Source organism: Nymphaea colorata, chromosome 5 (assembly GCF_008831285.2).
Source record: "Nymphaea colorata isolate Beijing-Zhang1983 chromosome 5, ASM883128v2, whole genome shotgun sequence".
Taxonomy (NCBI): domain Eukaryota; kingdom Viridiplantae; phylum Streptophyta; class Magnoliopsida; order Nymphaeales; family Nymphaeaceae; genus Nymphaea; species Nymphaea colorata.
The window spans coordinates 7,660,307-7,687,597 of NC_045142.1; the positions used below are offsets into that span (position 1 = coordinate 7,660,307).

At 40.3% G+C, this 27,291-nt stretch overlaps 2 protein-coding genes across 2 annotated transcripts; both read left to right on the top strand.

The window, feature by feature from the left end:
- Positions 1-6,816, top strand: LOC116254822 (protein NRT1/ PTR FAMILY 2.7-like). The gene is made up of 4 exons (XM_031630423.2): positions 1-161; positions 238-455; positions 4,343-4,881; positions 5,693-6,816. The coding sequence occupies exons 1-4, from the start codon at positions 50-52 to the stop codon at positions 6,507-6,509; spliced, it is 1,686 nt and encodes a 561-aa protein (XP_031486283.1). The 5' UTR covers positions 1-49; the 3' UTR covers positions 6,510-6,816.
- Positions 6,817-20,148: 13,332 nt separating this feature from the next.
- On the top strand, positions 20,149-26,751 carry LOC116254732 (protein NRT1/ PTR FAMILY 2.6-like). The gene is made up of 4 exons (XM_031630282.2): positions 20,149-20,275; positions 20,357-20,574; positions 23,606-24,144; positions 25,827-26,751. Exons 1-4 carry the CDS (start codon positions 20,167-20,169, stop codon positions 26,641-26,643), a joined length of 1,683 nt encoding a protein of 560 aa, XP_031486142.1. The 5' UTR covers positions 20,149-20,166; the 3' UTR covers positions 26,644-26,751.
- Positions 26,752-27,291: the final 540 nt, after the last annotated feature.

Genomic DNA, 27,291 nt, shown 5'->3' on the forward strand with positions numbered 1-27,291 from the left:
GGGACATATTCCAGCTTGTGTCTTCAAAATAGCGACGTTATCTCCTAACATGCTCTCCGGCAGCCCTAACATGCTCTCCGGCGAACTTCCCGGCAGCAGTGATTCGTCGATGCGATCTAAACGGAGAAAGGGTGGGTGGGTCACCTTCCCCTTCATCATAGGTGAGCTCAGTTCATTTTCATTGGCTGATAGTTGCTGTTCTGCTGATACTAACGGTGCATGCCGCCATTAAAACAGGAAGCTCTGGGCTGTTGTGCCTGGCTGCGTATGGCTCAGTCGCCAACCTCATAGTCTACCTGGTTCAGCAATTCAACGTCAGCCGGATCGCAGCGGTGCAGATCTTCAACATAGTCAATGGATGTGGAGCCATTGCGCCGCTCGTCGGCGGCATCATCTCCGACTCCGCCGCCGGTTGCTTCTCTGTTATTTTGGCAGCCTCCGTCATTTCTTTCCTGGTTCGTTCCTACCCTTCCTGTAATTTCTTTACCAATATGCAAGAGGAGCTAACAGGTTAGTAATAATACTCTAAAGCGGGGTCCCTGAATTTTCAGAAAATTTAATATTTTACTAATATTTTTGAAAATTTATTTTTTAATATGCATAGAAAAGGGAGAAGTTAGGGCAATTTGAATTTTGTTTTAGAAAAAATGTTTTTGGATTTTTAACTTTTTTCCATTATTTTTTGGTCGTGTAACGAGCAATCCCCTTTTTACTAGGCATTCTCTATCATATTAGTGATTATGTGATTAAAATGCTCGGTTCATTAAATAGAACACCCCTCTTTATACTTATAAAAGCAAAAGTCAAAAAAAAAAAAAAAAATCCTTTACCTCGACTTGGGCCAGCTCGACTCAGCACAAAAAACTTAAACTTGAGTCCAGTTTGATAGAACAAGCTTGTGCTCGACTGGACGATATAAGGTCGAGATTGAGTTTGACTTGATTAACTTGTTTATGTTAAGCATGTCTCATTTTTTAACTCGCTTAGTTCAATTAACTCGTGCAATTTTTACTACTTCAATTATTTCCTTATTATAGTTCAACATTCATTGTGTCTAGTTGAGTATAACCCAAATTTTTTGGTACTTACATTTAAATAAATGGTGAGTGTTCCCCAACCAATGGAGCCAATATGCATAATATCATATACACTAATCGGAGCTTAACCAGTTAGGATGAGGACATCATGTTCGAATGCTCAAGTAGGGGCAAAGACAGGATTTTTTTAAGGGGCGGGTCAAACGGTCCGCGGGTCGGGCCAAGTGGAGCGACAGGTCGGGCCAAACTAAAAAAATTTGATTTTTTCAATATAATTTTTTTTTTCCTGCGCTCACCCGAGCCATAGCCCAGGCAAGCCCTTCCCCTCCCTCCACCCCTGGCCTCAAGTGGTGAGCCCCGAATAATTGGAGCTAGTGACTAGAGGCATCCCCTCACGGGTTCAAGTGGCACGGGCATCCACCCTTTGCATTATAGATAAAAAGGGATGTTCTAAAATATTGTGTAAGCTTGGACATCGGAGACAAAGATGAAATTGTACATCTGCTCATTCAAGACATCACATCTAACTAGATGTAAAAGTTGATACCTTCCTAGGCCAAAACTAAAATAAAGGTAGGACTGGGCTGCCATCAACTTGGTATTTCACATCCCTGATTTGCTCCTGCTCCTCAATATTATTTGCATAAAAGTGAAGCAGATATGGCAAGAGCTAGATCAGGGGGTTGGCAGTCGGAGTCAGACTAGTAACGGAGCCAGAAAAATTTGCTGGAAGGGCACTTGTTTAAAAATACTCAATTCTGATGGGTCACTATATATATATATATATATATATATAGAACTTTTAAGAGACTGGTGTGGGTAACTGTCCACACCAGTCACAATGTGACTACACCACAAAGTCGGACAAGCTTTAGAAAGAAGACACTTGGACTATGGTCGGACAATGTAGTTCACCAACCTTTTCCCTTTGAAAATGGTCACATATATTTGAGTTTGATAAGGACGGCACTTTAGTAATTTTGGATACCCAACAATTCCAACTTTGGCAAGAATCCTATTCTTTTAAAAGATCCTTAGAAAGCTTTCCCTTCCACTTGATTTCTTTGGCTGGGAGGCCGAACATTCAGACAATTGGCTGATTTTAGCTTTATATATATATATATATATATATATATATATATATATATATATATATATATATATATATATATATATATATATATATATATATATATATATTGAAACAACATGATTTGTTGCACCTTTTAATAGTTGAGTTATCCTTTTCAGTTTTTACACAAGTATTTAGCTTATGAAAGTATTAATTTGAAGGTTTGTTAGGCAACAGCAAGAATACGATCTTGCACCCAAAAATTAGAATAAATTCATGAAAGAGTAGTTGCAACACTATATTTTATGAGTTTAGCAACTTGTTACTATTGCCAAACATTTCTTAAAAATATATTGACAAAAATGTATTGTTATAAATATATACGTAAAATGGATATAAAGATACGATTGAAAGCTGGGTATAAATGAAACTTGCTGTCACACATAATTAGGTTTCCAATTTCATCGGTTGTCTCCAAAGAGAAAAATGAGAGTAAAAGGTTATAGGTTAGCCAGCAAAGATAGAAACAGGCCTCAATTAAAAGACCATGTTTTGAAATCTTGCTAAAATCTAAACAGTGTCTTAGAAACGAAACAAGAACTTATTCTGGTTAAGCAAAAAATATTTCTACAAATTTCAGCTATCGATTGTTTTAATGGATATATTATTTAATACAGGGGCTAAGTTTTTTCCTAAAGCTATATGACGCATATCATAGGTTGGTATTCTCGTAAGGACAATAATTTTATGGTTAAATGACAAACAGCGGCCCAATTTAAAGTTTATTATTTTTGGAGGACATGAATTTTGAGCTTTTTAGGTAGACATTTACTTAGTTCACCAGTCGTTTGAACTTTGAAATTTAGAAAATACCCTTAAATGTGAAAGTGAGGTTCGACTCCTGGAGATGTGAAAAAGAAAAAAGATTTTTTTTCGTAAAAATGATTTAAAAATATATGTATTTTTAAAATACCAAAACTACCCCTTTTAGAAAAGCCGCTATCTGTTCACTAGTAGAAAAGTGAAAGGTAAATACGTGCTACTTCTTTCAGCCTAGATGATTTATTTAGCTTACTTTAAGGAACAAAATTACACACAGCCTTTACTGGAAAAATGACAACAAAAGGTGGATCCCTCGTGAAAAATTTCTACAATCGAAGCATTTATAATAAAATTATTGCAAATTAAATTAAGGTAACCGTCTACTGTTTGGCAGGACTACTAGATTTAGGAAAGAAAAAAAATAAGAAAAATATTTTCTTCTATCTAAACTTTTTTGGAGAAAACTCTCTAAATTTTCAGAAATACGGCATAAGGTGTTTGAACTTTAGGTCTCAACCCTTTTACTTTGAGTGACGAGTCTTCTCTCGGTGTTCTCTGTTGGTGTGTTTTCTTTTCTCACAAAGTTGAAAATGTCGGGAATTAAAAGAATTTTATTTTGACAAATTATGAAACTAAGAGTTCTATACAGATTTTCTCTAAATACATTGACGAACATTTGAAATAAACAAAAAATGTTTCATGATAGTGTACACTAAAAATATTTTAAAAAGATATTTTATGCAATTAAAACATGGTGACACGAGAAATACATTTTTGTCAATATTATTTAAATATCACAAGATTTTCCCCTCAAAAGAAGCATAGGCGGTTTTGGCAAATAAACACACGTTAATTTGAAAACATGTCCACACTTGCCACAATGGAATCTCTCTCTCTCTCTCTCTCTATATATATATATATATATATATATATATATCGAATGTTTGTTGGATAACTAAAAATTAAAAATTCATTGTTCAAAGCATCATAAATCATTGCTACAAATTTAATGAATGGTTACTACATTATAATTCTCGCTACTCATTGAATGGTTTTTTTGTAATGATTTTTAATTTAAATCACCTGGCAACATTCAACACACAACAACATCACTAACAGTAGAGTCATCATATATATATATATATATATATATATATATATATATATATATATAGGATTGCATTTTGCAAGTTTATTTGATTAATTTGCAGCAAGGTGTGAGTCAGCATCTATTGAGGTCCAGTTTGATGATGAGAACCTGTACAAGACAATGCCTATGATGGCGATGAGACTAGCGATGATGTATCTTGTTTGTGTAGCCAAATTCACCAAGCATGTTGCAATATAACAGAAACGGCTTTGCCTTATACACGAAAATCTGAGTCATTCGCCTGACTGTTGCATGCAACAGGGACTCGTTCCAATGACGCTGACTGCAATATTACAGTCCCTCAGGCGACCACCATGCACTTCATCAAGCAACTCATGCAAATCGCCTTCGACTTTTCAGTACGCAATCCTTTATATTTCACTGGCTCTCGTCAGTGTGGGCATCGGCGGCTCACGGTACACAATGGCCACATTTGGCGCGAACCAATTTGATGATCCAAAGAGGCAGGAAACCTTCATTAACTGGTTCTTCATAGCACTCTATGTTGCAATGATCCTGGCCAGCACAGTTGTTGTTTTCGTGCAAGACACTGTTGGGTGGGCTTGGGGTTACGGGACCTGCCTAGCAGCCAACGTGATCAGTATCGTCATCTTCCTCATTGGCAAATGGCACTACAAAGAAGTGAAGCCTCAGGGGAGTCCGTTCACTGGCATTGCTCGAGTGGTAATTGCTGCGATTCGAAAGCGAAAACTGGCGTTGTCGACCAATGTCAGCGATTACTTCTACGAAGATGATCAGATGAACTCAAAGCAAATGTGCCAAGTGACTTCAAAGTTCAGGCAAGATTTTCTTCCCCTGAATTCCATAAACATGATCATCTCTTTGCTAAGAACAGACTAATGGAATAACATGGCAAGTCTGAACCAATAGATATCAAACCAAATGAGCATGTTAGTGCTCATCAGATATAACCATTATTACCTTTGAAGTAAGCACATACAACGCAAAAACTATAACTTCAAGTCCATATGCTCGAAAACAGCCCATACCCAAAGAAGTATGCTTATATATACGCTTCAATGGGGCTGAACACGAGCCGAGTTCAGCCAGCTCGAACTTGGGTCGAGTACCTTAAGCCATAGCACAAACTCGAGCTCGACTTGGCGAATGGGTTGAGCTTAGCCGAGCTGGCTATCCTTAGCCGGTTAAAAGAAGCTTGTTTTATAAGTTGAAGGATGACAAGGGGACTTGGAGACATGACCTTAGGATTGTAAGGCACATAGAAAACCTACTTAAAATACATTTCTTTGTGAATCATATTATGCATATTCCCATCACCATTATGAGCCGGGCTTGCTTGAGCTCGAACTCAACTCAACTCATTTACTTGCCCGAGTTAATTTCTTGACCCAAACTCGACTCATTTATTAAAAGGGTCAAACATAAACGAGTCGATTTTGACAAGTGAGTTCAAGGCACAACTTTGTTTCTTTTTAATATGTAGCTCTTTAACTTTATAGCCCGTACAATCATTAAATTTCGATGCAACTCAATTTCTTGCAATGGAAAGATCCTGCTCGGATCTTTGGGCTCAGATTTTGTGGCCTTCGTGTTGCTCAGCTTTGATGTTCTCCTCCCTTCATATTGCAGTTGCCTGAACAGAGCAGCCATAGTAACAGAAGGGGACACGAACTCGGATGGGTCATTAGCAAAGCCTTGGAGATTATGCACCACTCAGCAGGTAGAAGACCTCAAGACCCTCATCAGTATACTCTCAATTTGGTCGAGCAGCATATTCCTCTGCACACCTATTGGGGTCCAATCCAGCTTGGCCGTTCTCCAGGCCCTCACCATGGACCGCCACCTGGGTGCCCACTTCAAAATTCCGGCCAGTTCCTTCCCCGTCTTCGTTCTTCTAGCTGCAGCAATTTTCATTCCATTCTTGGACCATGTTGTATACCCAGTTTGTCACAAACTATTACGGTGGTCGCCTACACTCCTCCATCGGATCGGCGTCGGCCATGTGCTAAACATCACCGCCATGGTTGCCTCGGCCCTAGTTGAGGCAAGGCGACTTCATATAGCTCACGATCATAATCTCACAAACCAGAAGGATTACGCAACTGTGCACATGTCTGCCATTTGGCTTGCGGCTCCATTGGTGATCACCGGTGCTGGCGAGGCGTGCCATCTTCCCGGCCAAGTGAGTCTCTACTATGAAGAGTTTCCTACATCTCTAAAGGGCACGGCAACGGCAATGATGTCTGTGTTAGTTGCAATTGCATATTACCTCAGTGCTGCTATAGTGAATGCTGTGAAAAAATCGACTGTTTGGTTACCTAATGACATTAACCAGGGGAGAATGGACAATGTGTTCTGGATGCTTGTGGTGGTGCAAACTTTGAACTTTTGCTACTACATTTTATGTGCTAAGTGGTATAGGAAGCAGTTGTTCAAGTGTACTTGAAGGACTCCTTTCCATAAACCAGAGGGTTTGGTTTTAAGATGGCAATAGTTGATGAATTGATAGCAAAGAGGTGAATTATGCTTTGTAAAATGGTTCTTCCAAGCAGCAGTTAATAAATCAATACAAAGCTTATCTAGGTAGGAAAAATAAGCAACGTGTTGCTTATGTCAAAAGGAAATGTATTTTTCTCATTCTGTCATAGATTATGGCAACAAATTTGATATTTATTCTGCTGCACCTTGTTTCTATGGAGAAATCAGAATGTAAATGATGTTTACAATAGAATGTTAAGTGTATTATTGCTAGAGTTAAGGCTTATCACAGGGATGTTGTTTTCTTTGGTTAGAAAACTTATCCTTGCTTTTGTCAGATAAATTTGGAGCTATCAGCTTCCAAACAAACTGCCAGCAGTCAAATTTTATGTGGCCACACATAAATATGGCGGCGGTTTCTGTGTAACGCAGTTCTGTGCCAGAGATGACAGTTTCGGGCGAAATCCTTAGTGCCAGAGGTGCCTTTATAATTAATTTTTATAATAGTTTGACTTTGACATCATTTAGTACAAGCATTATAACCTGCTTATAACTTTCTATGATCCGATGGATCAGCTACGCCAAAAAAAAAAAAAAATGGTAAGAGAAGCTCAAACGCCCAACCTATTTTTGGCAAAGGCAATTAGGAAGATCACACAGTATTACCATCCTTTCTGGATGCCAAAATCCAGGTTTCTAAATGTGAACCATAGAATTATACATCAACCATCTCAAGTCGAGAAAAATAATCTTCATAAAAAAAAAAAGAAGCACATTCTCAAGAGAGGGGGCAGTACGCAGAGACCTTCAAGAGAGAAGGAATCCATGGCCACCCTTTCAAGCTCTTAATTGGATCAGCAGGTTCCTGTCTTCTAGACCCTAGAGTTCATCCGGTTTTTGTCTAGTTTCTGTCTGCTTATCACAAGAAAAACGGGAGATCACAGCCACTAGCGCTTGAACACTCAGTATTCAATGCACAATAACCAGCTAAACAAGCACGAAAACTGAAAAAGAAAAGGCAAATGAGCACAGAAATAAAGTTAACTCCAGTTTCTGCACTAAAACACATTAAAATCAACATGTCAATAAGCATGGAAACTGCAAAGAAAAGAGAAAAGAGAGAACACGATGACCTTCTTATAGAACCTAGGAGGCAAACTGGCTTCAGCATTCTTCTACTGAAAGAAAACCTTGAAGTTATCGAGCAAGGTCCTCTTCGTTTTCGGCAGCTCAAAACAGAAGTAGGTGAAAAGAAAACCCGCACAGAGGAGAATCGCCATTCTCTGCTCTAATCCCAAACCAGACGTCCTAATCCCAAATCGAATGAAGAAAACCCCAATCTAATCCAAGCTAATCGAACATTGTAAAACAAAAAATAAATGTCAAGAACAAGAAGTGGGCAGACAGAGAGGAAGAGAAAAAACCTTGTGCGTGATCGACGGACACTACCCTCGGATATGGAAAAACAAAAGAAAATCAATGAAGAAGAAAGAACTACTCTCGCCCTCCTCTATGGACGAAGGTAACAAAGGAAGTCGTGAAGAAAAATCTAAATGGGCAATGGCAGATGCCTATAGCCTCTCGGGCTTGGGAAGAAAGCCAGACGCTCATGGGTTAATGAGGTTGAAACTCCAGTGAAGCTCTTCGTGGTTGGTCTCAAATGGCAAATGACAGATTCAGATTTGCAGCAATAGCAGCATTTTATAGAGGAGCAGCTCTTTCTAGTATAGACTACTCTTACATTTTTGAATCCTTGCCAAGGTTTTTGCAGTTGGTTCTCAAGAAAGTGTGGTGGATAGGTAGACACACTCATAGCGAGCAGATGGTACACAGGAAATGAATTGAAAATAAAAAATGATTAGTAGGTAGAAATATGGATTCATCTCCCACACACACACACACACACATATATATATATATATATATATGTTTGTTAACTTGGAGCCAGTTTTGTGAAAATCATTTTATCAACTGAATTGGTGAATTTGCAAAATAAATTAATAGGTCATCAAAAAAATCGAATACAAAATATATAATAATAATAAATGTTAAAATGTTTTAAAACTTTTTAAAAGCAGACATGGGATAATTGGATCGGCCACTTGAATTCAGGTCAAAAGGGAACGAAACATTGGAACGAGTTGCGTGGACAGGGGTTTGCACAAAACAAATGTAAAGAAGAACAAGGAACAGGAAGGTTTTAATGTGGCTCGGAAAGAATTCCTACGTCCAGGATCTCAATCATCAGATCCTTGATCATTGGTTTCCTTATTAATTGAATGCTCTCCGTTTGCTGGATGCTTTCTTCATTAATGATCACATGAGCCTCATGCTTTATCGTCTTCTGATTTAGTGGAGAATTATTAGGTCCGTTTTTGGTGTAACTATTTTTGATTGATGACACACCTCATAACGTGCCCGTAGTCCCACCCATTAAACGATGGCTCTTGAGGCTTAATGTACCAGTTGCAATCCATGGTGGAGCCACATATAGAATCAGAAGACGATATACCAAAGAATCGGGTATCCAACCGAACTGTTCCAATAGAATCAGATATGGACAAACATTTAGTATCCGATTAACAAATCAAATCAGGCTCGGATTTAAGAAATGACATTTGATCTTATCCAAATTCTGGTCAAATTTAGCTTTAGACAGATATCATATCTCCAATCCTCTTAATTACAATTCAAAAATCAGTCGAATTCGACTCAAAATTCATGTTGGATATGAAGGTAAAAAGCAGATTTAGAACGAATATGGATTGTAAAATCAGGTTTCGGAGTCCCATTTAAATATGACTTTTCTTCATCCCTATTTGAATATGAATTCAGATCCAAGTACATGAATATCTGTAAAAGGAGAGATGTGGTTTTAAGAGTACATCTATTCTATTGACATCCCTATGTATAGTAAAAACTCCTACCAAGGTAAAAGGGCAGACTTTGGCCATCTTTATAACAGTAAAAAATTGTGAAACCAGGATTGATCATCAGTTCATTGACTTAGGAAATAATCTCACTGTATGTTGCTCATACACGCTTTGAAGCACCAAAGAAATGCTATTCTTCAACCACTTATATTTTTGTACAAAACAAAAAGTAAATATAATTGGGGTTTTTGGGGGTGAGATCCATGCATATGTGTATAACTCATTAGCCAACTAAGATCAGGTCACAAGCTGAACCAAGCTGGGTGCCATTTTGATCCTTGTGCAGAGTTCAATGTACATTATGGTGGTATATATAACGAGCACGAGTAAAGGTCAGGCTTACTTTTACAGACTTTGTCGCTTGTTGGGCTGCTTTGTCTCTTACTTTTGTTGGGGGAGTAGGAGAAACAATTCAATTTGTCGCCCAACAAAAGACTTTAACCAGTCAGCTCTAACAAATCATTGATATCATCACACATATATAGCTGACAGGTAAAAGTTAAAAATTTATTTCTAAAAACAGTTGTCATGAGACTATTAGCAATAATGTATAGTGCACCACTGTAGACGTCGTCCTTAGGGGAGAGGTAGGGCTTCGGGTGAGCGAGGGGGGGAGCGAGGTTGGGCTTCGCTTCCATAGTCGGCCCCCGGCTACTGCTGGGGGGATGAAAAGAAGCGATGGACCTGGAGGATGTTTCAGCCTTTCCCCATCTTGGAGCACATCAAGTGAAGCAGGGGCTTCAGCGAGAGAGCTTAGCTTCCTCGTCTAGCAAAAATCAGGGGCGGCAAGGGACAGAGGCCGATGTTGGCGATGAGAGTCCTGAGGGCGACGCTTCAGCAGCATGGAAGGGATTGAAGCAGTCTCACCCAAGTTAGGGCATTCTGGCTCTGTTGGGCAGCATAGTGTAAGGAGCGGAGGAGTTTTTCCCCATCTTGGAGCACATCAAGTGAAGCAGGGGCTTCAGCGAGAGAGGTTTGCTTCCTCGTCCAGCCAAAACCAGGGGCGGCAGGGGACAGAGGACGATGTTGGGGTTGAGAGCCCTAAGGGCGACGCTTCAGCAGCAATGGAAGGGATTGAAGCAGTTTCGCCCAAGATAGGGCATCCTGGCTCTGTTGGGCAGAATAGTGTAATGAGCGGAGGAGATGGTATTCAAGGCAAGAGCTGGGCAAATGTGGTTCACGGAAGCAAGGCAGAGGAGGAGGTCGATTGGCCGGCGGCCTCACCTTTCCCAGTGAAGTATATCAGAAAATGGAACAGAGGTTCAGCTTCTCAGCCATTGCAAGCTTGTATGGGGGGCGCCATAATGTTGGTCTCGATTTCAAACATATCTTTGAAGAGCTGAGAAGAATGTGGGTGTCAGTTGCCAATCCGAGATTCTCCATCATTGGCAATGGTCGTTTCCTGGTGAGGGTTTCCTCGGAGGAAGAACTGCTGGCGGTTCTAAAACGTCGAACATGGTCAATTGGTGGTCGGTTTTTGATTGCAAGCAGGTGGAAACCAGGAATGCCTATGCAAGTTAATGAGGAGGAGTCTGTGCCCATTTGGATTCACTTGCCAGCCCTTCCTTCAGTTTTTTGGTCTGATTGATTACAGTTATAGATTTATTGCACAGGCATTGGGAGGGGTTTTCGTGAGAGCTGATAGTTGCACCCTCCAGATAGAGAGGCTGGGATATGCACGCATTTGCATAGAAGTGCCTCTGAGTTTTAGACCGACTTCTAATATCTATATTGTTGTGGATGGGGTCTGCAACCATAATCAGGAAGTTTGGTATGAGAACCGTGTTCGTTATTGTCACAACTGTGGGACTACTTCCCACTTCTCCAACCAGTGTAAACTTCAAGGCGATAAGAGTGAGGAAGACATTAACAGGGATGAGTGGACCAAGGTCAAGATTTTAACAAAAAGCTGGATGGGAAATCGGCACAAGCCTCCTAACCCAGTTGGGACTGAGGTGAATCGGTTCTCAGTCCTTAGAGGTGAGGCTGAGCAGGAAAGGCAGCAGGATGTTAGAACCTCATAGACTCATGATAGAATTGAATATGAAGAAGTCACAAATCGATCCGCTAAGAGAGCACCAGGGAGGAGACAAAGCAAGGTTGGGGATCATGAAGCCACTGAGCGAAAGGGCAAAACTGAGGTCCATAACAACAGCCGTGCTTCTACCAGTGCTGCCTCCAATCGGCGGGCAGGAGGTAAGTCAACTAACCCAAATCCTTTTGCTAATTTAATGCATCTTAGCCCGAACTGTAATCTAGACAAGGATGGGCCTCCTGGATTCTCCTCAAACCTGATCGGGGAGGAAGTAGCTAGCCCCAACAAGTCGTCGGCGGAGAGGGAGACCTCGGTGTTCAAATTCTTGAGCGTCTCTAAGGACTCTGAGTCTTTATGCAATACAAAGTATGTCAATAGTAGGCAAGGTCAAAAAAAAGGTTTCCGATACATGGGTAGGGGGAAGAACGGGAGACCCCCTCGAAGGATACCAACCTCATTGAGCTTCTTATGGCTCACTCACCTGGTTCTAAGGAGGAAGATGGTGGTCAGGACAGAGGGGAATGTTGCTCAATTGGAAAATATTGAGAAGGCCATTTCTGCTGAAGGGGAAGGCTCCAAACGGTATAATATGGAGGCCTGCGAGCCTCATGATAACAACCCTAATTCTTTTCCATGAAAGTTCTGTACTGGAATATCCGGGGTCTCGTTAGGATGGAGGCCCAAAAGGAGCTGAGAGATATTATGGTTCAAGCGAAGCCTGAGATTGGGTTCGTTTCTGATTTTATGGTTGATTCTCATAAGTTGCATGCTACTATGAAAAGCCTTACCGATTATGATTTTTTGTCTAATGCTAATGTGATGAATGGTAGGGGTAGAATTATGTCTTTTTAGAGGAAGAATGTTGTGTAGGTTCTTAATTACATTGTGGACACATATTGGGTTGGTATGTGTTTGAAGGATCTTCGCGATGGCAGAGAAACAATTATTTTTGGTATCTACTTGCCTACGAGGCTTGTGGATAGGCTGGAGAGCCTTATTAGGCTTGAGGCAGTGGTCTCCAGGATACATGGACCATGTATGGTCATAGGGGATTTCAATGCTATGATGGGTAGCTGGAACAAAACGGGAGCTCCTCCTGTAGCTAGATCTTCGCTGGCCTTCAATCGCTTCATTACATCTTTTCTTTTGACTGAAGTGGAGGACCCCTCCAAGAAATTTATGTGGTCTAATCATAGAAGGAGATCACATGCTGTGTTATGTAAGCTTGACTGGTGTTTTGTGAATGGTAAGTGAGTTTCTGAATTTGAGGGTAGGGGAACTCTCAAGGTATCTACTTCCTCCACTTCTGACCACAGCCTTTTAGTGTATCAGACGTCCACGAATGGTATTCTGAACAAGGGTCACCGTCCCTTCAGGCTCTTCAAGCCTTGGATCATGGATTCAGATGGGTTGGATATAGTCAAGAAGGAATGTGGCTCCAATGTCACTAGCTGCCCCATGATCAGACTCCTTAAGAAGCTAGGGTTAGTTAAAGCTGCCTTGCTGAGATAGAATGCAGAGAAGTTTGGTCGGCTAGAAAGCAGGATCGAGAACCTGCGTCTTCGCCTAGACCAGAGCAGGCTCCTTGTTGAACGTGGGGACTGAGGAGCCACTAAACAGGAGTATGAGATTAGAGGTTTGCTCAATGAGGCCCTCCGTATGGAAGAAGTTATGTGGAAGCAAAGGTCTCATATTAGATGGCTTGCTGAGGGGGACAAAAACACATCTTTCTTCCACATCATGGCCAACTGTCGTAAGGCTAAGTGGTATATTAGATGCGTTGAAGTTGATGGGGAAACACATACAGAGGAGGCCAAGATTTTGAAGGCGTGTACTTCCCATTTCCAGCAGCTTTTGGGGTCTGATGTAGCAACTGGAGAAATGTTTGAAGATATAGAAGATGGCGACATGGTCACCGATGAAGAAAACCAGTGGATGCTTCGCCCAATCATGAGAGAGGATATCGTTATGGCAGTCAAGAGTCTGGACAACGCCAGTGCCGCTGGCCCAGATGGCTTCTCAAACTATTTCTATAAGGACTGTTGGAGCATCATAGGAGATGATGTGGTTGTAGCTGTGCAAGATTTCTTCATAAAAGCAAAACTTGTTGGCAGTGTTAACCACACCATGATCTGCTTGATAGCGAAAAAACAGAATGCCATCAGGGTTGAGGAATATAGGCCTATATCCCTATGCAACACCATTTATAAGATTATTGCAAAAATTATCGTTATCAAGATGAGGGGTGTCATCATGCGACTGGTTCAAAGGAACCAAGCTACTTTTTCTAAAGGGAGACAAATTCAAGACAACATATTATGGGCGAATGAGATTGCTAACTCTAAAGATTTCTGGTCGAAAGGGGGCTGTTTTCTTAAGTTGGATCTCTCAAAGGCTTATGATAGAGTTTCTTGGAATTTTTTGCAAAATAGTATGCATGTGATGAGATTCCACCCCAGATGGATAGAATTAGTGATGAAATGTGTCACTTCAGTGTCGTATGAGATGGTGATTAATGGTCGCTTGGAGAACAGGTTCACCGCTTCGAAAGGACTCAGACAGGGGGACCCGATGTCCCCATACCCTTTTATTCTAGTTATGGAAATCTTCAACTGCCGTATTCAAGTGCAGGTTCGCAACAAGACCATCCAAATTCCCAAGATCCAGAATGTTTCTCATGAGACTGGGGCGGTAATGTATGCCGACAATGTTCTCATGGTTTCTAAGGCTTCTATAAGTTCTTTTTGTGCCATTAAAGATATGCTTGAGCAATTTGAGAAGTTCGCTGGTATGAAAGTGAACAAAGAAAAATCTGTTGTTTTCTTGGAAAAAATTCTAGATTGCACGGTAGAGGATCTCAGCAACATCCTTCAATGGCCGATTGGTTCCCTTCCAGCAGACTATCTTGGAGTTCCCTTTTTTTGTGGTAGACTGACTGAAGACATGTGTTGTCCATTGATTTCTAAAATGGAAAGTAAGTTGGCAAGATGGAAAGCTCGCATTCTCTCTTTTGCTGGGCGTATCATCCTTATTAAATATGTGTTGTCTACCCTCCCTCACTATTGGATGATGGTCTTCCGTCTTCCTCGTAGAATCAATAAAAAACTTGAAAATATTTGCAAGAGATTCCTTTGGAATGATGGTGACTCTACTCGGCATATCCACCACATCAGTTGGGATAGACTTTGTAACCCTTATGATCTTGGGGGCATTGGCCTCCCAAAAATGGAGGACCTGAACTGTGCGCTGTTGGCTAGCAGGTGTTGCAGGCTCTTGATGGATGATGGCATCTGGGACAAGGTGTACAAAGATAAGTACCTACAAAAGAATAGTCTTTGGACCCTTAATGGATCAATTAGAGGTAGCTGGGGCTGGAAGGGGCTCATTTGGGGCTGCAGGTTTATGCAGGATAAGACAGAGTGGAAGCTTGGGGATGGGAACCATTGTCGCTTCTGGCTTGATCCTTGGCATGGTAGGCCACTTATCCAACGGATAAGTGAGGAGAGTTCTGTTAATATTGTTAGGGAACTCAATATATCAGTTAATAATAAGGTGCTCTTGAGCAGGGGGACACGAATGGTTTTGAGGATGTGTGGATAAGCCTCATTGGCAACCTAGACTCCATCCCCCTATCTAATGAAACTGACCAGGTTGTTTGGAGAGACAATCATCAACCTTGTACTGGGGTTGGAGACATTCTTGACCATACTAGGGGAGCAAGGGAGAGAGAGAGTTGGAGGAAATACATTTGGCAAGAAAAAGCTCCCTCTAGTGCTTGCTGGTTCAGCTTCCTTGCCAGCGAGGGCAGATTACCCACTTTAAACAGAATCAAGAAACTCGGTTTTCATCTTGCTAATTGTTGTTTCTTTTGCAGGAAAGCTGAAGAAACTAATGATCATGTTATCCTTCATTGTGAGGTAGCCAGAGAAATCTGGGAATGGATCTCAGTCAAGTTCGGCGTCATTTATTCACCCACTCGTAATTTCCAGTTTGAAATCCAAAAGTGAATGCAAAAGAAGGTGAGTGGCGGGTGGCTAAGGGTGTGTTGGAGAATTACTTTCCTTATTGTTTGCTGGCGAATCTGGTGGCATCGCAATCGGCTAGCGCATGAAGACCAATCTAGTGCAAGTATCAACCTTAAAGAAGATATTTGGTCCACATGTGTAGCCACTTTCTTGGGTCTCAAATGGACAAAGGAAATGGAAGACACTGTCCATACTTGGGCCATTTCCAATCTGAGGTGTTCTGTTAGGCGCCAAGAACCGGCTAATATGCTCTTTTTCGAGGTTACACATGTTGAAGTCGTTGGGAAGTTGAGGGTTGCTGGAAACTCCTATTCCAGTGATGGAGTGAATGGTATGGCTATATTGTTGAGCCATATGGGCAGGGTACTCGCTGGTGAGCTGGAGGTGATGGAAAAGCTGTTCAGATATCATAAGGAGTATGGCGGTCGTGTTTCTATTTGCACTAGGATCGAAGCCCTTATTTGGAAGATACAACAACATTATGACGGTAGCAGAATATGGTCGGAGTTCCACATGCTAGTCAAAGATTTCCACTACAATGTCAAGATTGAAAGGGATCATCCTACGGCAGATTTTGGGTCCTTTATCACCTCCCACGTCAAGGAGTGGAGGGATGTTTTTTTGTGTGCGTTCATTGTTTTTTAGCTTTTTTCTTGTATCTAGTGTCTTGTAAGTTGTTTTTCGGAAGAGCTGAGTCAGCCTTTGGGTATACTGTGTTTGAAGGATAGCAGTTTTTTGTTTCTTGCTATCCTTCCCCTTTTTGTATAGCTCATTTTGTTTTAATAAAGGTAGGGGGCTGCATCCCCCAGCAAGCTGTTATTGCGTACAGTGCACCACTGTCCAAGGCAATTTATAATGCTTTTAGCCACCCAATCCCGCAAATCCTGCAATTGACTTATTTGGACTGCTATTACATGACTTTTTTTATTTTTAAAAAATGTATTGATTAATGTGTCATATATATATATATATATATACACGATGCTGTCTTACCCCCCATCTCTTCTATGGCGCCACTCACAGGGTCATCTTTTCGGCAGGCTTAGCCAAACTAAAAAAAGAAAAAAAAGTATTTACTAACGTGTGAAAAACATGTCCAAGTAGAAATTCTTTTGTATAAAGGTTTATGACCTTCAGTGATGCTTTTCCATATCCATCAATAAAAGTTCAATTTTTTTGATGTCCTATGCTTTTTTAAATATTAAAAATGTAATCATTAGTGGCCCTCCCCATAAATCCAATCAGTGATAGTTAAATATTTAAATTCCCCCCAATCCTTCATTTTCTGCACAACTTAAACTTTTAGTAACGTGAGAACAGTGAAATCACTAAATGTTTAGCCGGGTTTAAAAAACAGGCATGCCCTCCTCTTTTTCACACTTTCTCTTCTTTGCTTGTTTGCTTTTTAAATCTTATCCGCCTAAAGGTATGTTCCTCCATTTCCCTCTCCTTCATTCTCTCTCTCAACCCCCTCATTTTCCCTCTTTTTTTAATCTCCCTATCTCCCTTCATTTTTTTTTTCTCTTTATCCATGTATTTTATGTGCTTATTTTTGATTTATCTTTATTTCTATTATATTGCAAAAAAGAGGATTTCCAATTGCTACTTCAATATGGATCAATTTGGTCATGAGTTCTTGTTAATTTTTTTTAATTCTTTCTCTTATTTCTCGTTGTCATTAGTTTTATTTAGTATTTTTATCTTTCCTTTTCTTTGGCTTCTTTTTGCCTAAGCTACAAGTAGCCGAAGATCTGAACAACCGTTACGAGGTTCTTTTTTTCTAATAATCTATAGCAGGGAAAATATTCACCGTATAGGTCTATCACTTTTAAAGACACTTTTTTCATGTCAGTGAAAAGATTTTTTACTGACAAAAGCATTCCGCAGTAAAACTTGTACAGCTCTAGTGATCCAACGTCTTGTAACAAGTTTTCACGTTCACTTTTTTTTGGAATTCGTTTTCTGTTTAATATGAATCGACTGCTAATTCTGTTCAGGTTCTACCATTTTTTAGATAGTTTATTAAATTAATAAATCATTTAAAATACAAAATGTAAAATATTGAATAAATATTTTTTCAAATTCTTAAAAGTAGACACATGGGACACCTGGATCGGCCACTTGAATTCAGACCAACTTGAATTCAGACCAACTTGAATTCAGACCATATTGAATGAAACATAAGGAGGTCGAGTTGCGTGGATAGGGGTTTGTACACAACAAATGTACTGAGAAAGAAAAAAAAACGTAGGGTAGTATTTGAGATTTTTTTAATAAAGAAATGTATATTTTAGACTTTTAGCTTTTTATAACCCTTTTTTTATCTTTTCGAAAAGATATTTAAAAAAAAACTTAATTCAAGGTATTTTGGTCATTACATATCCTTCAACACAAGTTTTTCGACTGCACAATAACCAGTTTCAAAACGTTAGGCTCTTACAAGCCCCATTAAAAGGACTTGATGTGTTAAGGAATCCGGAATCCATGACATTTTCAGGTACAAATATTACTCCAACATAGGAGACTCATGTTGGGTGCATAAAATAAAAATGCATTTATAATTGAAAAAGAAATACTACTTGTCATGATCTGTCCACTTGCAATATTGGCCAAGAGCTCTAGTGTACATCTCAATCCTCTTCCTAGCAGTTTTGGTTCATTCTCCAAAACAATTATGAATCAAGACAACAAATCACATAATGGCCTTTTTTATAAGTCTCCTTAGATTTCTTACAACCACTATAGATACAAAGATACAACGTCCACAAGAATTAAATTAGAGACACTATATGACATGCCTGTAGCCCCCACAGATTATATTATGCCCCCTTGAGGCATATATAATTTTTGGGGAGATTATTTTTCCCCGGCTGCGGAAGACTGATATGATGTGCCAACTACCTATGAGCAACCCAGTTTTTTCTATGGTCTCCTTTTGGGTTCTTCTAACGATCACCACAAGTTGCTTAGTGAGAAAGGGAGATCTAAAATATTTAAGCAGGCATAGTTTTCTATTCACTTTTTGTTCTTAATCAAGGATGGAAGACAACTCCCAATAGGTTTGCACCGCGTATAATTAAGTCCGGCTTTGAAGAAATTATACTAACAAATTACATGTTTTAACCTTGGCCTTTACGCTTTCTCTCAAAATTAATATTATGTAAGCAGCATGCAGCTAGGGTTGTCAATATATCTGATTGAATTGGATATCCGATCAAACTGTTCCAAAAGACTCAGAACTGAACAAAAATTTAATAAATGATTAATAAATGAAATCAGACTCTATCCTACTTCCAATCCTCTTACATTTTGACAATTGGTCAAATTCATTTCAAAATTTGGAGTTGGATATGAATGTAAAAGTCGGATTCATATTGAATGTGGATTGTAAAATTAGATTTCAGATTCGCATTTAAATATGGCTTTTTTCATCTATATTCGAATATGATTTTGAATCAGAGTATATGAATATCTAAAACACGAATGTGATAAATGATACATCCAATCTGTTGACATCCCTATGTGTAGCTCAAACTCCAACCCAGACACCAATACAGCCCTGAATCTACAAGGTAAAGGGCTGGCTTCCACTATCATATGAATAGCAAGAAACGTGAGACCAGGCTTGACCTTAAGTTTATACATTTAGGAAATAATCTCATTATATTTAGCTTGTACACGCTTTGAATTAGTAGCAAAAGAATGCTATTCATCAACCATTAGTTTATATATTTGTAAAAAACAAAAAATGGATATAATCAAGTTTTTTCAAGGGCGAGATCCATGCATATGTGTGTAGCCGGTTAGCCAATTAAGGTTGGAACGTCACAAGATGAATCAAGCTTTGTGCCACTTTCTATTCTTGTGCAAAGTTCACTGTAGGTTATGTTGTCTATTATATGTACTAAGTACAAAACAGGTCCGGCTTAAACTGAGAGGCTTTGTCACTTTCTAGTCTGCATAAAGCTTTAATCACCTATTTTTGTTCGGTGAGTAGGAGAAGTATTTCATCATTTTGCTTAATAAGAAAGTCAATGACCCCACTTTTCAATTTATCCCTAAGGTGCTAGACTTGTTTCTGATGCTGACTTAGGTAACACTACTGTTATATTTCAACTTACATATTGGTATCCTTAGTATTGCATATTGATGTCCTGAGTCCCTTATTGAACCGTTGGAGTTGTTCAAATAGACAAAAATACTCCCCTTATAAAACAAAGTTTTTAAGCCCGTGACACTTGAATGGGCCACCTACAATAGTTAACAAATGTGAAAAAAAGGAAGATAAAAGAACCGTAGATGTAGTGCTAGGGAGCTCATTGCTTCTTAATTCATTTGGTACTTATACTCGACCTATTTAAAACCGGTTTTGGTAGAAGCATACTGAATCGTGACTACCACGTGCTAGTTCTTAATATTTTTTAAAAACATTTCAATTTTTTTATTATTAATTATTTTTTAAAAAAATTAATTTTTGAATATTTTTGACCGGTTTAAGTAGAACAGATGAATCGATCAGATTCGTCAAATCAGCATTAAAGAAAGAAAAGCAACCTAACAGTCCAAGCTCAAATTATAATTAGTCGCACTCCGGCAGCAACCAAGCACCATCTTCCAGCCTGCGTCTTGAAAATGACGACGTTGTCTCCTGAGCTCTCCAGCAAACTTCCCCGCAGCAGTGATTCGTCGATGCGATCTAAACGGAGAAAGGGTGGGTGGGTCACCTTCCCCTTCATCATAGGTGAGCTCAGTTCATCTTCATTGGCTCATATATAGTTGCTGTTCTGCTACATACTAAAGGTGGATGCCGCCATTAAAACAGGGAGCTCCACGCTGTTGGGCCTCGCTACGTATGGCGCAGCTGCCAACCTTATAGTCTACCTGGTTCAGAAATTCAACGTCAGCCGGATCGCAGCGGTGCAGATCTTCAACATAGTCAACGGATGTGGAGCCATTTCGCCGCTTGTCGGCGGCATCATCTCCGACTCCTTCGCTGGTTGCTTCTTTGTTATTATGGCAGCCTCCATCATTTCTTTTCTGGTTGGTTCCTTCCCTTCCTGTTATTGCTTTAACAAGACGAGCTAACAGACAAGTAATTGTCCTCCCTGAATGTTTCAGAAAAATTAATATTTTGACTGATTTGTTCCTGAATATTTGTTGTTGCACAACTTCTTTTTTGGTGGTTCTTCTTTTTACTAAGGATAGTCTGATTATTAAATTTTTTTGGTACAACGAGCAGTCCATGTAACCAGCTTCAGATCTTATCTAACGAGCTTAAGATATATAACTTGTACAAGTCATACATTGTAGCCTTCAACTAGGGATTACGGGAAGCTCGTTAGATGCACACCTCTGCACAGGGATATATAATGATAAAATGCTTTAGTTAAAGTACAAGAAGAAGAGTTTTCTAAAAAACAAAAAAAAATTAAAAAATATTAAATGACTAAAAATGGACATACCTTTACAAAAAAATTTCTAAAATGTTCCACCTCCCTTTTTTCTTCCTTGAGTGCATATTTGTTGCCTGTAAGTGTAAGGCTAAGTCAAAATTTTTTTGCTATGAGGTACTGTTATAAAAATTTTCAATTTTAAGGGGCACAATACATATAAATAAGTAAATAATTGTAAATAAAAATAAGTAAAACTTTTGTTGTTGTTGTAGACAATTGCCCATGCCAGCCTATATATAACGAGTTGCCCATGCTAGCCTATATATAGCCAGTTACCCACGCCAGCCTGTATATAGTTACCCTACCGTGTGCACAGATGTCCACACAAATCAATCTGATGATTAAGTGTTATGGACTGTAAATAACTAAATTCCACCTTTTAGTGAATAGAAGACCCCCTTCATATAAGGGCGGAAGTAAAACTAAGAAAAAAAAAAAAAACTCATTCCCCTTTTTAGTTCCACTTTTTGGAGTTTTCCCAGTCCGAGTGGAACCAATATTGCAAAATATTATATATTAATTGATCCAAATTATGATAAGGACATCATGCCTAAACGTAGCCTTAAGTGATGGGGGGCAAATAATTCGAGCTTTTTGTACTAGAGAAAAAAAGAGACGCACATAACAACAGAAAAAAAGAGACGCACATAATAGATAGTTACTATTTTGCTCATTTTGTTTCATTCCTATATTGCACATAAAAAAGAACGTGCAGTTCTCATTTGGGGAAACAACTCATTTTTTGTCAGTCAAGGTAAGATACTGTTATATCCAGAAATTGTTTGCTATATGTTACAGATAGTTCAGTTCAGTTTCAGAGATAAGATGAAATACTTCACCTGTCTCACCTTAGACATCCTACTAAATGCAAAAGTTGATACATACTTACACCAAAACTAGAATAAAAGTAGGGCTGGACCATGATCAATAGTATTCCCATCAAAGTTAAACACATGTGGCAAGAGTTAGGTCAAGCCATTAAAGTTAAACACATGTGGGAAGAGTTAGGTCAGGGGTCGGGTCATATTCAGACAAGTTATAAAGAGACTTCGACTATGGTGGGACAATGTAGTTGTCCAACCTTCTCCCTTTAAGGTCACATTTATTTGGGTTTCATAAAGAGGGTGCTTTAGTAATTTTGGGCACACAACACCCCCTACCCCTTTTTTTGGATGGATCCCTAAAAAATCATTACCTTCCACTTGATTTCTCCAGCCACCTAGATGCAGCATAATGCAATTGTGCTTAGAGCTTCACAACTAGCTGAGCCAACTTAGGCTCGATTCACTCAAAAAAACTCGGCTTTTGCTCGATTTGTTTATAAACAAGTCGAGTTCGAGCTTACAAAGATGCACAAAATGATAAACGAGTCGAGTTTGAGTTTCAAGAAGTCGACTCAACTTGACTTGCAAACTGGTACTCTATATAATACTGTCAAAACCAGTTATCGGTTTCAACTTTTGGGGTAAACAAATTTTCAAAAGTTGCACGAGTTAAACACTTACATGAGTTAAACGAATTACATGAGTTAATGCTTACATTAGTTAAACGAGTTAATGTTTACGAGTTAATGCGTAACGAGTTAAATGGGTTAAACGAGTCGAGTTCGAGCTCAATTTTGTGTAGTTGAGTCGAGCTCGAGCTTGCTATAAGGAGCTCGACTCGAATTCGAGTTTTTTAAGCTGAGTCGAGTCGAGTTGAGCTGGTTAAGCTCAGGCATGACTCAGCGCATGTGCAGCCCTGATTGTGTTGACTTAGATGCGTGAGATGCTAGATCATTCAAGCTGGATGATTTCAGCTCTTTTAATCTAATTCAGCTTTCCTTTTCAGTTTTCAAGAATTATTTAGCTTATGGAAGTAATAATTTGGGGTTCCGTTTGGTAACAGAAAAAATATGCTATTGTCCCATGATCATGTCCTCAAAAATTAAAGTAGATTTATAGAAGGGTGTAACACTCTATTCTATGAAGCAGTCTCAATTTTTGACGCAGGTACATGGAACTGCTTTGTTAAACAACCCGTAAAAATAAATTCAAAAGAATATGCTGTTAAAAAAGTATATCTAAAATAGGTATAGGGACGTGATCCAAAGGTGGTTCTCCATGAAACTCATTGTCATACATACTTTAACTTAAAGGTGAGAAGGACTGACAACAAATAGTGCCAGTAAGCTACCGTGGGGCACGAGAAATACCTTTTTGTCAATATTATTTAAATATCACGAGATTTTCCTTTCAAAATCAGCGTATGTTTTGGCAAAAAACACTGTCCACATGACTTGCCAGAATGGTGTATATATATATATATATATATATATATATATATATATATATATATATATATATATATATATATATATATATAAACTTAAGGATTGCATTTTGCAAGCTTATTTGATTAATTTGAAGCAAGATGTGAGTAATCATCTGTTAAGGTTTAGTTTGATGAAAACATGTACATACAAAGGGAGACCTGAGTGGGCTATGATGGGGAGAAGACTAGGGATAATAGGATCATGTACCGTGGCCCAATGCACCAAACATGTTGCAGTATAACAGAAATGGCTTTGCCTTGTACACGAAAAGCTGATTCATTTGCTTGAATGTTGCATGCAACAGGGACTCGTTCCAATGACCTTGACTGCGATATTACAGTCCCTTAGGCCACCACCATGTACTTCATTAAGCAACTCATGCAAACCGCCTTCGGCTTTTCAGTATGCAATCCTTTACGTTTCACTGGCTCTCGTCTGTGTGGGCATCGGCGGCTCGCGGTTCACAATGGCCACATTTGGTGCAAACCAATTTGATGATCCAAAGAGGCAGGAAACCTTCATTAACTGGTTTTTCGTGGCATTCAATGTTGCAATGATCCTGGCCAGCACAGTTGTTGTTTTTGTGCAAGACACTGTTGGGTGGGCTTGGGGGTACGGGATATGCCTAGCAGCCAATGTGATCAGTATTGTCATCTTACTCATTGGCAAATGGTACTACAAAGAAGTGAAGCCTCAAGGAAGTCCATTCACTGGCATTGCCCGGGTGGTAATTGCCGCGATTCGAAAGCGAAAAGTGGCGTTGTCAACAGATGTTACCGATTACTTCTACCAAGATGATCAGATGAACACAAAGCAAATGTGCCAAGTGACTTCAAAGTTCAGGCAAGATGTTCTCCCCCTCACTTCCTTAAACATGATGTTCTCTTTGCATATGAACAGACCAATGGAATAAAATGGCATGTTCAAGCCAATTGATATCCTCACCGATTGAGCATGTTGTTGCTAATCAGATATAACCATTATGACATTTGAAGTAAGTACATACAACACAAGAACTATAACTTCAAGTTCATATTTCCCAAAAACAACCCTTACGAAAAGATGTAAGTTTATATATACCCTTCAATAGGCCTGAACACGAATAGAGTTCAAACTGAGTTGAGCCAGCTGGAACTCGGGTTGAGTACCTTAAGCTATAGCTCGAGCTTACCCGAGTCGGCTATCCTGCGCTGAAAACACTAGGGGTAGGCATCGGGCCGCTAAGACCCGGCCCGGGTCGGCCCATCGGGCCTGAAGCCCGGGCCCGGCCCGATAATATTGTCGGGCCGGGTACCGGGCCTGGCCACCAAAAGTCAGGCCCAGCCCGGCCCACCGTGAAAAGGGAGACGAGAGACGGGAAGGCAGAGGGAGAGGGAGACGGGGGAGCGGAGCAGGGCTGCGGGGGAGCAGAGTAGGGCTGCGGGAGAGGGAACCAGAGAGGGGAGCGGGGCTGCGGGGGACGGAGGCGGAGAGGGAGAGGGAGAGGAAGCAGGGAGGGAGAGGGAGAGGGAGACAGGAAGGGAGAGGAAGCAGAGAGGGAGAGGGGGAGCGGAGAGGGAGGGGAGCAAGCGGGCCAGGCAGAGAGGGAGAGGGAGAGGGAGACGGGAAGAGAGAGGGAGGGGTTAGGGGAGCGAGCGGAGGGCGGAGGCCGCCCAACCGCCCGACCGCCCGAGGGCGGGAGTCGGGCCGGGCCGGGCCGCCCTATGCCACCCGGGCCCGGCCCGGCCCGGCGGAGGCCCGCCCCGATGCCCAGGCCTAGGAAACACAAGACTTTAGGTTTGTAAACCACATAGAAACCCCACTTGAAGTAACTTTCTTTGTGAAGGATATTATAAGTGTTCTCATCATGATTTGCGAGCTTCATTGAGTTCAAATAACCCTGGCTTGCTTATCTTCAATTCAACTCATTTACTTGATGTAGTTCATTCCTCGGCTCGAAATTAACTCGTTTACTAAACGAATGGAGCATAACAAGTTGAGTTTAACAAGTGAGTTCGAGGTGAGCTCAAGTAAGCTCGATTCATGGAACACTCTTACCAGTGGCAGAGCTACATGGTGACTTGTGTGGGCAACTGCTCACACCAATTTCTTCTTTTTTTTTTTTTAATTTTTAACAGGGCATCTTTAAACATACATACATATATATATATATATAAGTATTTTTAAACAGGTGCTCCAACAGCCAATTTTTAGAACTGTGTTTCTTTTTCCGGGTAAGCAAGGGGTATTAATCCCACCGCTCGAAAAAGGCCCGAAGGCCCCCCATTTCCCCTGCCTCCAGGGTCTTGAGCTGCGTCGGTGTCAGCGATAGCAACGGTGCACCCTTCAGCTTGGATGCCTTCAGCCAATTTTTAGAACTGTGTTTCTTTTTAATATGTAGTTTTAACTTGTATAGTTCGTACAATCATTCAATTTCAACGCAACTCATTTTCTTGCAAAGGTAACATCATGCTCACATCTTTGGGCTTAAATTTTGTGGTGTTCGTGTAGCTTAACTTTTATGTCATTCTTACTTCATATTGCAGTTGTTTAAACAGAGCAGCCATAATAACAGAAGGGGACACTCACTCAGATGGGTCACTAGCAAAGCATTGGAGATTATGCACCACCCAGCAGGTAGAAGACCTCAAGAGCATTATCAACATACTCCCACTTTGGTCCAGCAACATATTCCTCAATACACCTATTGGGGTCCAATCCAGCTTGACCATTCTCCAGGCCCTCACCATGGACCGCCACCTGGGTGCCCACTTCAAAATTCCGGCCAGTTCATTCCCCGTGTTTGCTCTTGTAGCCGGATCATTTTTCATTGCATTCCTGAACCATGTTGTATACCCACTTTGTCGCAAACTATTGGGGTGGTCGCCTACACTCCTCCTTCGGATCGGCGCCGGCCATGTGCTAAACATCACCAGCATGGTTGCCTCGGCTCTAGTGGAGGCAAGGCGACTTCATGTAGCTCACGGTCATGATCTCACAAACCAGAAGGATTATGCAATTGTGCCCATGTCTGCCCTTTGGCTTGTGGCTCCACTAGTAATCGTCGGTGCCGGCGAAGCGTGCCACCTTCCCGGCCAAGTGAGTCTCTATTATGAAGACTTTCCTACGTCTCTGAAGGGCACGGCAACAGCACTGATGTCTGTGATAGTTGCAGTTGCATTTTACCTAAGTGCTGCTATAGTGAATGCAGTGAAGAAATCGACTGTTTGGTTACCTAATGACATTAACTATGGGAGAGTGGACAATGTGTTCTGGATGCTTGCGGTGGTGGGAACTTTGAACTTTTGCTACTTCATTTTATGTGCTAAGTGGTATAGGAAGCAGCCGTCCAAGTGTACTTGAAGGACTCCTTTCCATAAACTAGAGGGTTTGGTTTTAAGATGACACTAGTTGATAAAATGACCACAAGGAGGTGAATTATGTTTTGTACAACTGTTTCTCCAATGCAACAGTTAATAAGTCGATACAAAGCTTATCTAAGAAGAAAATAAGCAAACTGTGCTTGTGTATGAAAATAAAATGTGTTTTTCCCGTTCTGTGATAGATTATGGAAACAAACGTCTGGTTTATTTTGCTGCAACATGTTTTTCAAGAGAAATTTGAATTTAAATGATGTTTGCAATAGAATGTAAAGTGTGTTCTTCCTAAAGCAAAGGCTCATCATATCTGCTGTTTCGAGATGCGGGGATGTTGTGTTCTTTGGTTATAAGATTTATCCTTACCTTTGTCGGATAGATCCATCTTACTGCAAGAATGTCATAAGTTAAAAGCCTGCCCTCTTTGTCTTATGTGATAAACAAGAGTTTGAGTAAGAAAAAAGACATCATTGTTATCGTTTGGGCAATTCCATTTGTAAAGGATTGCCTTTTGGCACCCTAATTATAATCCATGAGTTTTCTTGTGTTTTTTACACATGTGCCTCGATTTTTTTTTTACACTCCCAAGTCCGAAACAAGCACCTAATTTTCGATTGCCGATGTCATCGTGATG